The sequence below is a fragment of the Patiria miniata genome, unplaced genomic scaffold (genome assembly GCF_015706575.1).
Source record: "Patiria miniata isolate m_02_andy unplaced genomic scaffold, ASM1570657v1 HiC_scaffold_20, whole genome shotgun sequence".
Taxonomy (NCBI): domain Eukaryota; kingdom Metazoa; phylum Echinodermata; class Asteroidea; order Valvatida; family Asterinidae; genus Patiria; species Patiria miniata.
Window position 1 is genome coordinate 24,075,825 of NW_024037059.1, and position 14,769 is coordinate 24,090,593.

At 38.1% G+C, this 14,769-nt stretch overlaps 1 protein-coding gene across 1 annotated transcript; it reads right to left on the minus strand.

Annotated features, from left to right (window-relative positions):
* Nucleotides 1–6,209: 6,209 nt before the first annotated feature.
* On the minus strand, nucleotides 6,210–14,519 carry LOC119728264 (lysine-specific demethylase 4A-like). The gene is made up of 3 exons (XM_038200429.1): nucleotides 14,326–14,519; nucleotides 12,129–12,341; nucleotides 6,210–6,803 (listed from the first exon to the last, which is right to left on the minus strand). Exons 2-3 carry the CDS (start codon nucleotides 12,327–12,329, stop codon nucleotides 6,414–6,416), a joined length of 591 nt encoding a protein of 196 aa, XP_038056357.1. The 5' UTR covers nucleotides 12,330–12,341; nucleotides 14,326–14,519; the 3' UTR covers nucleotides 6,210–6,413.
* Nucleotides 14,520–14,769: the final 250 nt, after the last annotated feature.

Sequence of the window (14,769 nt, forward strand, 5' to 3'; positions counted from 1 at the left end):
ATTTAAAGAAAGAAAAAAAACCTTTTTACTCATGATAGTTGGTCCTAACCATCGTAAGGAAATTATGGTAATTCCTCTTTTTCTCGAAAATGACAGCATATTATAAAATAACGGTGTTGCTGTTGAAACCCCTCAGCCAGAGTCAAGTTATCATCTGGAAACTATTAACCTTTAACTCAACATGGTGACCTTGACCTTTGACCTCTTGACCCCAAAACCAATCCCAACATGCCTGTAGCAATCTCCCTTACCTAAGTCAGGCACCAAAATCTCACTTCTAACTCAAGTTATCATCCGGAAACCATTTACCTTTAACTCATTACTGTGACCCTGGCCTGTCGGCTGAGGGGTAACTAGGCACAATTTTAACCACTTTTTGGCCACCCCCGTTACATTTTCATTTCTCGGTAGCCAAAATGCTGAAGTTTTTTACCAGTTGTCGAAAGGTTTGATCGGCTTTTCTACTTTACTGAAAGGAGAAAGCAGATGGCCACTTTTCATTTGGCTGAATTAAAAAAAATGGAAACCTTAAAAAAGTTTGATCAGATTTTATGCGTGAGCAGATTTTATTCAGGCACACGAAAAGAGACTAATGTGCTTTTCTCCTTTCAACTACTGAATTCTTTATTGCAACAAGCATGCACGTACGATTAACACCAACACGATCACAAGTACAAATATGACATCACTTCAAAGAAATCACCAGTATACATGAAAACATAAAACATCACTGTTTTAATAAAGTAGCAAGCTCATAACATGACAGCAAATAAAGACAACACATTTGCTTAAAAATATATGTACATGAACAAAAACAAATTCTAGAATATTTGTTATCTTTTGATGTTGCGATGAGGACATTTATATTGATATTTTATACATTAAACAAAACATTGCGACAACATTGTACCTATTGGTACCAATACAAAATAATGTTAAGCATTCTGATGTCTAAAGAACCAACAACCCAAACAATGAATGAATAAATCAACTTCAACAATGATGATTATCTGATGATGACTGTTTAAAATTAAACAAGCAGCTCCATTCTAAAAAAAAAACCTGGTCATTTTAAATACAAGTATGTAAACAATTTGACCTGAATCCCTCCCCCCCCCCAAAAAAAACCGAATGAACTGAGCATAGGACTCTCCGCCTAATGATTTATGCTTATAAGTTTATGCTTTTTTGGCGATGTGCAGTATTATCAGTATTTGGCGAATTATCAAAATGATAATTTTGCGAACAAGATGCATTTAATGGAAAATTTTGCTTGTAGCCAAAAATATAAAAGTTTAACCATTTATTAAAAATCAGTTGATGACGTCATCTCATGTCACTGCGAATTTTGCATACTAGTAACATTATCTACCTTTCCACGATGTTTCCATGACAATCGGACCTACCCTTAAATGTTTTGAAAAAACTCATATTTTTGATGACGTCATGAAGATGTCACACAGTGTTCACATTTTTGTGCAAATATCTGACCTAACAAACCTATTCTACAGAGAATTTTGAATTTAGCATGTTAGGTTCGTGAGGTATGGCGTTTAGAACAATAATAAAGTAGTAGTTCTGATTCCGTTTACATGGCATTCAAAAATAGGGTAGGTTGGTAGGGAATTTTTTTTTTTTTTTTTTTTGCAAATATCTATGACATAAACCGATTACAGAAATAATTTTTTATTTAGCATGTTGCGTTCATGAGATAAGGCTATGAACTTCAACATTTTTAAAATGTATATAAAACCATCCATGTGATGACGTCATCATGACATCACCTCAATTATTTTCATCTATAACACATCCCGGTATGGGAACATACAAATAAATAAAACGGGTATTCATTTTAGCTGAATGAAATTGACAAAATTGATTACGTTTTTTATAAAATGAGTATAGCAGCCAAAAATTTGGGTAGAAATGTTCTGCATTTTTCAACATGACGACATCTCCTGCGAAATGTGAGTATAGGTGACTTGGGTAAAAGGCAAGTTCAAATTTCCTTTCTGTTTAAGTTTGCTTTTCAAGTGAGTGGTGGAAAACCGTATATTGCTAAAAAAAAGCACCCACTAGAGATTTTAATTTATATTGGCTCAATGTTTATTGAATGTATTAAATGTTTAAGTCAGGTTATTAATCCAGCATGTAGTCATGCTTGCTGATGCCTATTCCATGTTTACCCTACAATCAAGTCAATCAAGTCATAACCTCTTGGAGCTGATCCAAGACTGAACGGAGTACGTACTAGGTGAGCCACACATAACCCCACAACTGAACTGATTTAGGAAAAATATGCTACAAGCACTACAATAACAATAAAATGCCAGCTACTGATCACAGAACTGCCAGTGAAATGAAGTATTATTTGTACGAGAAACAAACGGCATTACATGTATGTGCATGTAATATGCATCAAAAATGACCAAAATTCTTACAAGATTATTTGATCCAAAATAACTAATAACAGAAAAGTTACATTTGTAAATGTGGTGGAATATCCTGAGATGAGGTTTGTATGCACCCTTGTACTCTGCTGGTAACAAATTACATGTGATGTAGGTGTACATTGTAACCCTAGGAAGACAGAAAACGTGTCATAATAATGTGTACATCAATGATAAAGCACATGAATTCACAACAGTGTGAAGCAACTTTCATTTGGCTAGAAAGCTTGGCCCAAGTAGATTTGTCTATTGTTTGAAGAAGAAAAAATTCTCAGCTTGCAAACAATGAAAGTATTAGATAAAGAACAAATGCAGTATGAATAACATTTGTGTAAGCGTACATTTTCACTACCTTCAGTCAGAATTCAGTTCAAAACAATAAAGAAACGTGGTGCAGTACTTATAAATGTGACCTGACTTTACAGCCATGCTGTGTGAATTATGCAATGGACTAGCAAAATAATCCAGGCTGTGGACAACATTTGCACATTCGAACATGCAAATGTTGTCCACAGCCTTGATTATTGTTGTAATTATCACACAAAATGGTGATTTAATAGGCCACTTTTTTTCAATCCGTGATATGTGTGTGGATTGGAAAAAAGTGGCCTTATTAAATCACCATTTTGTGGGATAATTACAACGGGTCCAGATATCTACATCTCAACAGTGCAGATAATAAATAACCATCCAAAATAGTGTTTAACAGGGACTTTTTCCAAGCTCGAGAAGTCACCGGTTCCCGCATCACTGGTAATTAGAACTGATTTGCATATGGGATACGTGTGCAGCTTGGAATAAGTTGCTTGTCAAATCACCATTTTGTGTGGTCATTTCATCTGGCACAACATGGGCAATGTGCATTTCACATCAAAATGAATAAAATCTTTGGGTTTGGTCAAATGATCACACAAAAAGGTGATATAACCAGCAAGTTTATCCGAACTGCAGACGTATATGATCCCAATTTTCACATGACACATCCAGGATTGAATCAAAATTTATTAATTATAAGGCAAACAAATATGTATACATGTAGTTGACCATAAAAAAACAAATCATTTGCAATCAATTTCCATCCACACAGACCTGCTTGATTGTTGATAACATTTTCTCCTTAAAATATGATGATTGAAGTGTTTGACTGAATATTCAAATTATTTTCCAGGATGTGGGCAACAAACTAAACACAAACTCCGTGTCTGACACAGAAATATAAACATATTTACATCAGCCATTCCAAAAAGAAATCCATTGGTAGGTATCAGGGAAGAATATGTACCACAAAACATTTGCATGAAATAAACATTTTCTTACTACTTGGCAATTTACAACCAAATAAATTAGCTACATTAAACTTTCAATTTTAAGTAAATGCCAATTTAGATGATTGACTGTGAGTGGTTTGTCTTTTGACATATTTGAACCACTTTCACAACTGCAACAAAACCTACCAAAACTCAGCACCCAATTAATTGACATAATAATAAACAGTTATCCCATCAGATGGCCACTGAGGGTTGTATCCAAGTAGGCCAGGGGCTGTATTCACAAAACCCAAACTTAAGACAATACGTAAGTCACACTTAAAGGGAAGATACAACATTTGCAAATATCAAAAAACAGATGATTAATTTATCACAAAATACCTTCTAAAGGAACCTGTAAAATCGTGGCTCCTGTTGTGCTGACATTAAAAAAAAAAAACTGCATTTTTTCCAATGCTGGTCAGCCGACCACCGTTGGAAAAAAAACTGGCTTTTTCCAAAAACTGCTCCTAATTGTTCATATTAAGCTACTCCGCATTTTCTTTGCAATTGCAATGCCATCAATTGTACCCGCGCGCCCGCTTAAAATTCAAAATCTGTTAGAATGTCCACAAACTGCAATCATAGGGCTGTCAGACATTTTCTTCATCTTGGCTTCATCAGTGTTCCAAATGTGTTCAAAACACAGTTGGGAAGGGTTCCAATAGTTAGATATTTACGAGGATTTCCATTATCTGCTAGAAAGTCCAGTTTACATTTATGTCACGAAAATAAGATGGGCACTCTGCGAAAATGTATCATGAATACAGCTTAACTAGTAAGACTTGTCTAAGTCGCACATTTAAGTGGGGTGCTTACTTTTGACTGATGACTCAAGTCCTTGTGTGAATACGGCCCCAGCACTTGACATGACATTGTGAGCAACCTCCTCAAAACTAGTGAACTATCCAGCTTTGCCTGACTGGCTAACAAGGGGCTAGATATTTGTATCTGTGACAATTTGTTAATGTTTAGAGAAACTGACTCAGCAAGCCATTCAAGTCAAGTGGGTCTCTCAAAGCAAGGTTTCAAGCACAAGAACAATGGACTCAGAATATTATTCAAGAAATAATTCATTCTCAAAAACACTATTCTTTTTATACAATCAATTGAAATCATGCACCTTGTTCAAGTACACAGACTCTTGACCATCACTTCATGCTCATATAAAAAGCTTGATCTGCATTCCTGAAGGTTTTGACACACTAAACGTCACTGCAGTTTCATCAGTAAAGTGAAGCTATGTTCTGTGATGTAACATTTCAAAATTATGCCAAATTAAACAAAACTCTCTTGCTGATTTGTTCTATTGAAAATTGACAGATCCAACTTGTACAAAAATACCTGCTCAGAATGCTATTGTTATATATTAATAACTTCTTTGAAAGAACCCATGCCTTGAAAAGTTCAAATTATCATATTGTTGTTAATTTCAATTTATGTTGATCCTTTCACTGTGAACACCAACAAAACCCACTAAAATTATTATATATTGGATGGCTTTGAGGTGGATACAAGAATATGTTGTCATAGCGAGTGCTATATATTCTTGTTTCCCCCGACAAAAAGCCATCCCATATTATTATTATTATTTATATCAGGCTGACTTGATTCTCAAGAAATACAAGACACTGTCATAATTTCTCCTAGGAGAAATTATGATAAGGGCACGCCGGACAATATCAAAAGTAATATTGTCCGCAATCTATTTGAAGCTGTCATTGTGATTATTGACAACAATGTGCGTATACCTGGCCTGCTGCACGCTGCACGCTTCGTGCTGCGTGGGCGTCCGTGTTTGATCGTACCGCGTGCTACGCTCTGTTGACTGGTTGAAAACTGTGAGTTTCTACGCTCTTGATCTTACGGAAACCAGCGAAAATGCCTGGATAAGGGCGCGCCGGACAATATCCAAAGTAATATTGTCTGCAATCCGGGTACTTTTACTGACAATATTGCTGTCATCCGGGTACGTTTTACAAAAGCATACAATAACCTGATTTATTTTTACCGCTGGAAGCCTGATATAAATAATAATATATTATAGTTCCTTTCTATTTTTTAAGGTTCCCAGTAAGCGAAAAGGAAGTTCATTGGTGCTGCGTATAAGCTGTGAGAAATGGTCAACCATGCAGTATGGCATGGAGTATTAAAAGCAATTTATTGACGCAGACGTTATAATATGAATGGTTTGTTTGTACTTCACTTTGGCAGCAATTATTTGGGAAGAATGGCATAATGCATACATGTAATAAATCAACTTTGTCTACCTTATTAAACACACATTTTAAGGATGAGATATATATATAAATATAATTGACATCAAGCATGCATGCAGATGTGTGTAAAAGGTTTGATGTTAACAAAACACTTAGATACACACCAAATGATATTACCTTTCCCTCTTTCTCACTATATACATAATGCATATGTACAAGTGTTACTAATGAGAGTTAACAACTTTTATAATAAATAACTAATACCTAAATAACATTCTAAAATGAACAAATTCACTGAAAACTGATGTATTTGAAACCACTTTGAACTACATTTACTGGTTGAGCAATTGTTCAATAAAAATTGCAAGAGAATATCTGATTGTGAATTGGGCACACACATACCATGTGATGCCACTGCAACTGTCCGTCCATACACATCATGCTTCAATATTGCAATCTCCTTTCATCTCTTGAGGGAAGACTTCAATCTGGGACATATCTGCCTGTGCTTGTGCTGTGTCTGGAATGAGTGCTTCGGTAAGGTTGTCCTGTGTTCTATCTGGTCTTACTCCATCAATCACTGCCTGTGATTGGTCTAGGATCTCTTCAGTATGTTCACTATGGTGTGCCAGGATAACCTCCTGCATTGCCTTGTTAGGCATGCCATGAGTACTTCTACTGTTTGCTGCCTTGTCTCTTGTATTAATGGATGTTTTGTCCTCGGGTTCAGATCCACTTGAAGCATACAGGCTGTACACATGACGATGACGTTCCTTCACTATCTTGTTTTCCCAGAAATTCTCATGCCGCATGTCCGAAGCAGTAGACTACAAAAAATGTATTTATAAAATGTATTAAGATGCCGCGAAAAACCAATGAAATAAATAACTAAACATACAGTAAACTCCGGCTAAACCGACATCGTACAACTCGTCAAATCGCTCAAGTCGGCCGTCTGACTTAAGTCCCGATTGTAATGCATTTCCATTGCATTTTGTACTTCTAAGTCGGCTTTTATGAGTCGCCATTTCGCTCAAGTTGTCGTGTTATTCTCGGTCCCCTTTCCATAAAAGCATTACAAAATACTTTGTGTAAGTCGGCATTCAATAAATCACGCATTGGCATCGACTTCCTGTACTGCGGTTGGAAAAGTGTCAAGTGTCGAGTGAAAAGTGGTTTCGCACGGTCCGTGATCACTGCATGCATCGGTGTCGAAAAAGGGTGTCCTACTGCATACATCACATATGCATCGTGAGCATACCCCTCTAGGCTGTACGCATGCGCTCTGTCCATTTTGGGGGTTGTCTTATTGAATGACTACTGCTGCAGTCAATGCGTGTGTGGTATACACCGGACCACCCACGCATTTAATTTGTTACTGTGCACGTACATATGTATCATGGTCTCCACTATCATACCCCAAACGTGATGGCACAATTCGAGTATTCAATTCGTTACTGTGCACGTACATGTATCATGGTCTCCACTATCATACCCAAACGTGATGGCACAATTCGAGTATTCAATTCGTTACTGTGCACGTACATGTATCATGGTCTCCACTATCATACCCCAAACGTGATGGCACAATTCGAGTATTCAATTCGTTACTGTGCACGTACATGTATCATGGTCTCCACTATCATACCCCAAACGTGATGGCACAATTCAAGTATTCAATTCGTTACTGTGCACGTACATGTTTCATGGTCTCCACTATCATACCCCAAACGTGATGGCACAATTCGAGTATTCAATTCGTTACTGTGCACGTACATGTATCATGGTCTCCACTATCATACCCCAAACGTGATGGCACAATTCGAGTATTCAATTCGTTACTGTGCACGTACATGTATCATGGTCTCCACTATCATACCCAAACGTGATGGCACAATTCGAGTATTCAATTCGTTACTGTGCACGTACATGTACCATGGTCTCCACTATCATACCCAAACGTGATGGCACAATTCGAGTATTCAATTCGTTACTGTGCACGTACATGTATCATGGTCTCCACTATCATACCCCAAACGTGATGGCACAATTCGAGTATTCAATTCGTTACTGTGCACGTACATGTATCATGGTCTCCACTATCATACCCAAACGTGATGGCACAATTCGAGGATTAATTTGCTGGATTTAACTCAAGCATTAAGGAGATAATCCAGGGTAAATCAAAGCCAATTAGTGCAATGAATCATGTGTGCAAAAGACCATTCATGTAAGTCGGCAAAATGACGACTTACAGCAGATATCGGCATTCACGTAAGTCGTCACAAATCCTCGGGTCCCGAGAGTGCCGGTTTAGCCGGAGTTTACTGTATCTAATTGGCATCGAACAAATCACACTTGTTGCGATATCAAATCTCAAATCAGTGATTTTGACCAAGTGAATGCATGAATGTAAAGTGGTTGCACCCAGGCATCTGTGGAACACTAAAAGATGTTTGTTTCTCCCTGCTGTAAACCCAGTGATCTCTTTATGCTGACTGGATAGCACACACCCCTGACTGGATAGCACACACCCACCCTGACTGGATAGCACACACCCCTGACTGGATAGCACACACCCCTGACTGGATAGTACACAATGTTGTAGGGACATTCTTTCTCCTCAATAAGGCCACCACTTATGGACAGCTGTGCTGGACAGAAAGGGAAACACTGTGATGTATGACATTATTCAACTAATCACATTTACTTGAGTTAACAAAGACAGCCAGTGTTTAGATGAAATATGTGTGGACAATAACTCAATTTTATGTTGACATTAATTACATAATATTGGATGGCTTTGAGGGGATACAAGAATATATCGCACGAGCTATGATATTGCACGAGTCGAAGACGAGTGCAATATTGTCATAGCGAGTGCAATATATTCTTGTATCCCCCGAAAAAAAGCCATCCAATGTTAATATTATCTATATCAGGCTGACTTGATTCACAAGAAATACATTTCAAGACACTGTCTTTATTTCTCCTATTTCGTCAAACTATTTGAAGCTGCCATTGTGATAATTGACATCAGTGCGCGTATACCTGGCCTGCTGCGTGCTGTGCGCTACACGCTGCATGGGCGTCCACGTTTGATGGTATCGCGCGCTACGCTCTGATGAGTGGTTGACAACTGTGAGTTTCTATGCTCTTGGTCATGCAGGAACCAGCAGAAATGCCTGGATAAGGGCGCGTCGGAAAATATCAAAAGTAATATTGTCCACAATCCGGGTACTTTTAGTGACAATATTGCTGTCAACCTGGGTACATTTTAAAAAAGCATCCAATATGCTGATTTATTTTTACCGCTGGAAGCCTGATATAAAGAATGAGTCTGTTTAATGTCCACATATTTTGGCCCATCCTATGTCTACAACCATCTGCAAAAGACTCAAGCATGGCTTCCCATTATCATTACAACACTGTAAACGTACAGAACCTGTTACTGAAGGATACATTTTGAAAAGTGTTTCTGCAGTGATTATATTTACAAATGTCATCTCTTTTACCATTACTACATGATGGATGGCTAAGATTTGAAAAAAGACATTTTAAGGTTTGGTCACTGATCTCTTAAAAGCTCTGTTGCGGACCTTCCATAATGCTGAAATTACCAATGTAGAGATAAGTGCCCAATTTCATGGCTCCGCTTGCTATAGACCATGTAAGTCTCGCGCATAAGCCAAGGTCACGATTGAATTTCTGGGCACCTCCGAGCCGCCGGGTAGAGGACTTTTACGTGTGGTTGATTTTGTTTTCTATATAACCTTGTTTTTATGAAGATCTGAATCACGAAACGGCCATACGTATTGATGATAAATTCAAAAGGAATTTGACGATATATGAAAACTACATGCCTGTTGTCTAAATTATTGAAGAAACACAGAAAAAAATGTTTCACCTGAGCATCAGGTTGCAACATGATTGGCTCATTATCGGGATGAGGAAACCCCTCCCCCCCCCCTCCAAATCCCTGTACGGCATCTGCATGCTCTGGCACTGACGTGTGCAGACGTGAACGTACATGTATGTACATGTACATTCAGGCCTCGCAAATTTTTTAAAATGTAATTGCCCTTCGGGCAGGGGTGTTTGAAATCTGGTTGCCAGAATTTCATTTTCAGTTGCCCAATAAAAATGGCCGATTAATTACACTTGCATGATCATCGCCGGCATGGCAAACTGGAATCAAAAGATTTGTGGCTGGTACCCTGCCCTGTAATTCCCATAGAAGTAACGCACTTACAGAGTTGGGTTATCAGTGAATCAAACAATGTGCGACTGTGTCACGTGGACACCATTTTTTTTTCTTGGTTTAATCTTTTTATTTTATTGGTAAGAGTCACCATTGGATATTAAAAAACAAAAGGAAAAACTCATAAAAAACTCAGAAAAAGGGGAGTGAATTATAGAGTCCAGCAAGAGTTCCAAAGCACAACATACCGTAGCGCTCGTTATAAAGCACCAGTGCGATGTTGGTAATCTACGCATAAAACAATAACGGGTACCAGCCAAAAGTACAGAACTTGGTCAATTTCAATCTGTACATAAGTCCGGCTACATTATGCAGCAACGTTTCACATTTTTTCGCTCTCCTTTTCCCTAATTTGATGTATCATTCACATTTTGCAAACTGAAATGAAAAGAACAGTGTCAAAACAAACTATTTCAAGAAAACTACTCGTTTTACAAGTTGAAGCTCGAGGTGCCCGGAAGTTTGGTTTCTTGTAAACTCTTGAATGTTCTCAGGGTCAATTTACACGCTCTATTAGTGAAAAATCCCTGCTAACATGTACTGTAGCAGGAAAGTCTGTGCTAATGGTAAACATGTTTTGCGGGTTAACAGGAAATTTTGGCTTTACGTCCCGTAACTGAATATTCTGTGCTTACAGCACAGTTACCAAAAATTATTTGCTAGCATGGTTAGCACATAATAATTTGCTAGCATGGTTAGCACATAATTATTTGCTAGCATGGTTAGCACATAATTATTTGCTAGCATGGTTAGCACATAATTATTTTCTAGCATGGTTAGCACAAAATTACTTACTAGCATGGTAAGCACATAATTATTTGCTAGCATGATTAGCACATAATTATTTGCTAGCATGGTTAGCACATAATAATTTGCTAGCATGGTTAGCACATAATTATTTGCTAGCATGATTAGCACATAATTATTTGCTAGCATGGTTAGCACATAATTATTTGCTAGCATGGTTAGCACATAATTATTTGCTAGCATGGTTAGCACATAATTATTTGCTAGCATGGTTAGCACATAATTATTTGCTAGCATGGTTAGCACATAATTATTTGCTAGCATGGTTAGCACAGGCTGGTGATGGTGAGTGCTGAATTGTGTGATTAGTAGAGCCATGAAATTAGGGGTGCACGCCTGTAAATAGGCCAAAAATCCGTACGCCAAGCTCATGAATCAAAGTTATACCCTCAAAATATTCTATATTAGAGAGTTTTGAGTGCCATAAAATTGGGGAATTGACGAGATATGGTAATGAACCTCTGGCCCAGACTTGGGGCTTCCAATTCTGAGCATTTTGGATGCTATTGGGCTCGAAAATGGCGCTATTTTGCCATGTTGTGGAGGGATCGTTTTTCAAGATGGCTACTTTTCCGCTTTGGGGAAAATAGGGGTCGTCTTCTTTGGGTGAGAATATCTCGAAAAGTCAATGGTCAACCCACTAAAAATGAAAAGAAAATGAAAGATGACACATTGATCATCATTTTTCTGTGCAGCTTGAATACCTGTGAGAGTTCTGAGTATTTTTAAAAGAATTTTGAAGTATGCACATTTAGCACTAGTGTCTATGGGATTTTTTTTGCAGGGTTGCACCCTTAGGCCCGCTTTCTTTCTTTTGGTCTGGTTTTTGATGCACATTGTGTTAAAGGTGCCTTTGGTTTTCTGGAGCCCTCCAAGTTTATAGGCCCTTGATTTCCATAGGCCTAAAATGTTCCAAGCCCTCGGCACAGTGCCTACTAGTCCATCCTTGCTTCTAACATCGACAGAAAAAAAATTAGTGCAACAAAATCTAGACAGAAAGGAAACCAAAGCACAAGCCACCCCCGGTCCTGAGAAAAATATGGAGCAGCTAAGACCTTACGTGAGTGAGAAGATTTGAACTAACCAGTTTTGTAGTCACTTTCTTTGGAAGGGGTTCTTCTTGTGAGTAAAGGTCTTCACGTTTGACTCTCAATACAGAACCATCTTCAAACTCTACATCATACATCTGAACCATGTAGCTTTTGACAAAGGTGCCTCTATAGACGAGACCATCTGTCCAACGCACTGTAACTGCATCACCTTCACTTGGAGGGCCATTTCTCATGCAGTCATGACTCTACATACAGAAACAGTAGAAACACAATCTCAGGAATATTGTCTGCTTTGCATGAAAACATTCAGCTTTGTAATAACCAACCTGCATTACTTACACTGCCACTTACAGAGTGCTGACCAGTTTCATGTACCTTCATACCATAGCACTGCAATGTATTTGTTCTGAAATCCTGAATTAAAATACATATACACATATATCTATTTTGTGATAACCTTGTGGAGATGTACAGTATTCACCTTTTCACCTTTATATCCGACTTACAGATCCTTGTCATTTAATTGGTGGAACTCACATCACGTGTCATTCGTTATTACTACCATTCACGCCCGGGCTCAAAAAGTACTATCCGCCCATGGGGAATGGGAAATACTATTGAACAGTTATAGGATCATTCTTGTTCTATGACCAGTATTTGTGTGCAAATGCATGCTGGTGTGCGCGTTCAACGTTGCGCGTAGCGCGTATTGTAGCCAGCGCTACAGCGTTGGGTTCAAACATTTTCGTGAAGGGTGGTTTGGAAGAGAAATACATTTTTCACCACTTTTGTATTGAAATAAAAGCTCAAATATATCAAATGACAAGGATCTATTGTCAGTTATATAAAACAAATATTGAGTGGCTTTAAATTGTGAAATGGGAGGAATATTATCGCTCGGTAAAATCTGGACTTTTCCAGTTCACGAGGCAAAGTCCAGATTTTACCTTGCGATAATATTCCTCCCATTCCACGCTGATCCACTCAATATCTGTATAATAGAAAATTGCCCTGTGAAGACTTATCTTTTGTTCCCTATTATACCCATGTCTCCACAGGGTACCATGTATTCTGGTGTAAATCGAGGATTTTCTATTGTTCCTCTTCCCTTTTCCTTTGTTTATACTCTCAACTTTTTTGTAACAGCTCTCATTGGTTTTGTACACATTTTCTAATCGAGGTCATCCTTGATCTGGTTCCTGTCCTCAATTCATTGATGATGTTGCACGTGTGTGTCCTCAATTTACACCATAAACACACACAAGTGTGTATTTGCCTGCAATCGGGGACCCAGCCATGTGCTACCAGCGGGCGGCACAGACACCTATTGTCCCTTTTTTGTTTGTAACTTTTTAGAAGACCTCCCATATAGTTGTACACGGTCGCCAAATTGGGGACCTTCGGGAATTGGGGACCCTATTGTCCTCTACTGTTCAACGTCCCCTATTGAATGCAGAAACAAACTCACACATACATGTAAACACACAGAAGGAATACGCTATCGCAATATGCCCCTGTTGGCTTAAAAACCAGGGGATAAAAGGGGATGTTAAATAGTTTTCATACATTTAAGAGGAGTATTAAAAGACAGTTGCACAAAATGTGTTCCTCAAACAAATTTATTTCATGGACCCTGTAAGAGAAGCCGGGCAGTCGTAAAACTGATCCTGGCACGCTGTACATTCTATCAAGGACGCTTTCAATGGCAAAAGCAGTGTGCTAGCTTTTGTTCACATAATGTGTCACAGGGCAGTTGCTTTATAGAACAGCATGCACAATGGTTTCACCAATGAAGGGGGCCTCTTGTGATTATGTGCCCTGTAATGCCAATGAATCCAGCTCATTGTGCAGACCAAATGCAGGAATAGACTTCCAGTCAATAGCCAATCTGAATCCATTGAATACAATTTTGTTTACAGGCTTGCTGGTCTTGTTCTGTGTTGTTTACTTTAATATTAGATCCCACTGACGATTTGCCCATTTTCTGAGAACAGTAACTGTCAGTGAGATAAGAATAATACTCCTGGATACATCTCCTTACTTAGTTCTTACATTCAGTAACACAAGTACCAAGCTATGTCTAGAAACACTACCAATGAATGGTTAAAGTCTTCTCAATGTCTCAAACATTACATTGATTCAATCAAATACATATACACACATATCATCAATATTACAATTACAATTCCTACTATTTTTCTTGCCTCTTCTGTTCAAAACTCAACTTACCTCAATATCATGAGGATAAAGATTGTCGCTGTATGAGCCATCATCAAACTTCACATGGTAGAAGGCCTGTTGGTAATCTGCAATGACCTCTGCCTTGTAGTATCGACTGTTCTTATGTTTGGCTATGACTGTCTGGCCAACACAGATGTCCTTCAGTGGGTAATCACGAGGCTAGTATCAGAAAACAATGTCAAATTGTTCATGTCAAATCACAAGTAAAATAAACATTACGGCATCAATAATTGTAGTTTGCTGACATTCACTGTCAATACTTATGCTTGATGTGAAGGATCAGTATGAACTGTTCTACTTACTGTTGTGCCCTACTCATGTGAGGTAATACAACACTCTTACCATATCCATATTGGCAACACTGCATTAAGCTAATCCCTTTGATTTGTCACCTTCTGCTTTTCTATTACTTAAAAATATTTGAGTTATTGT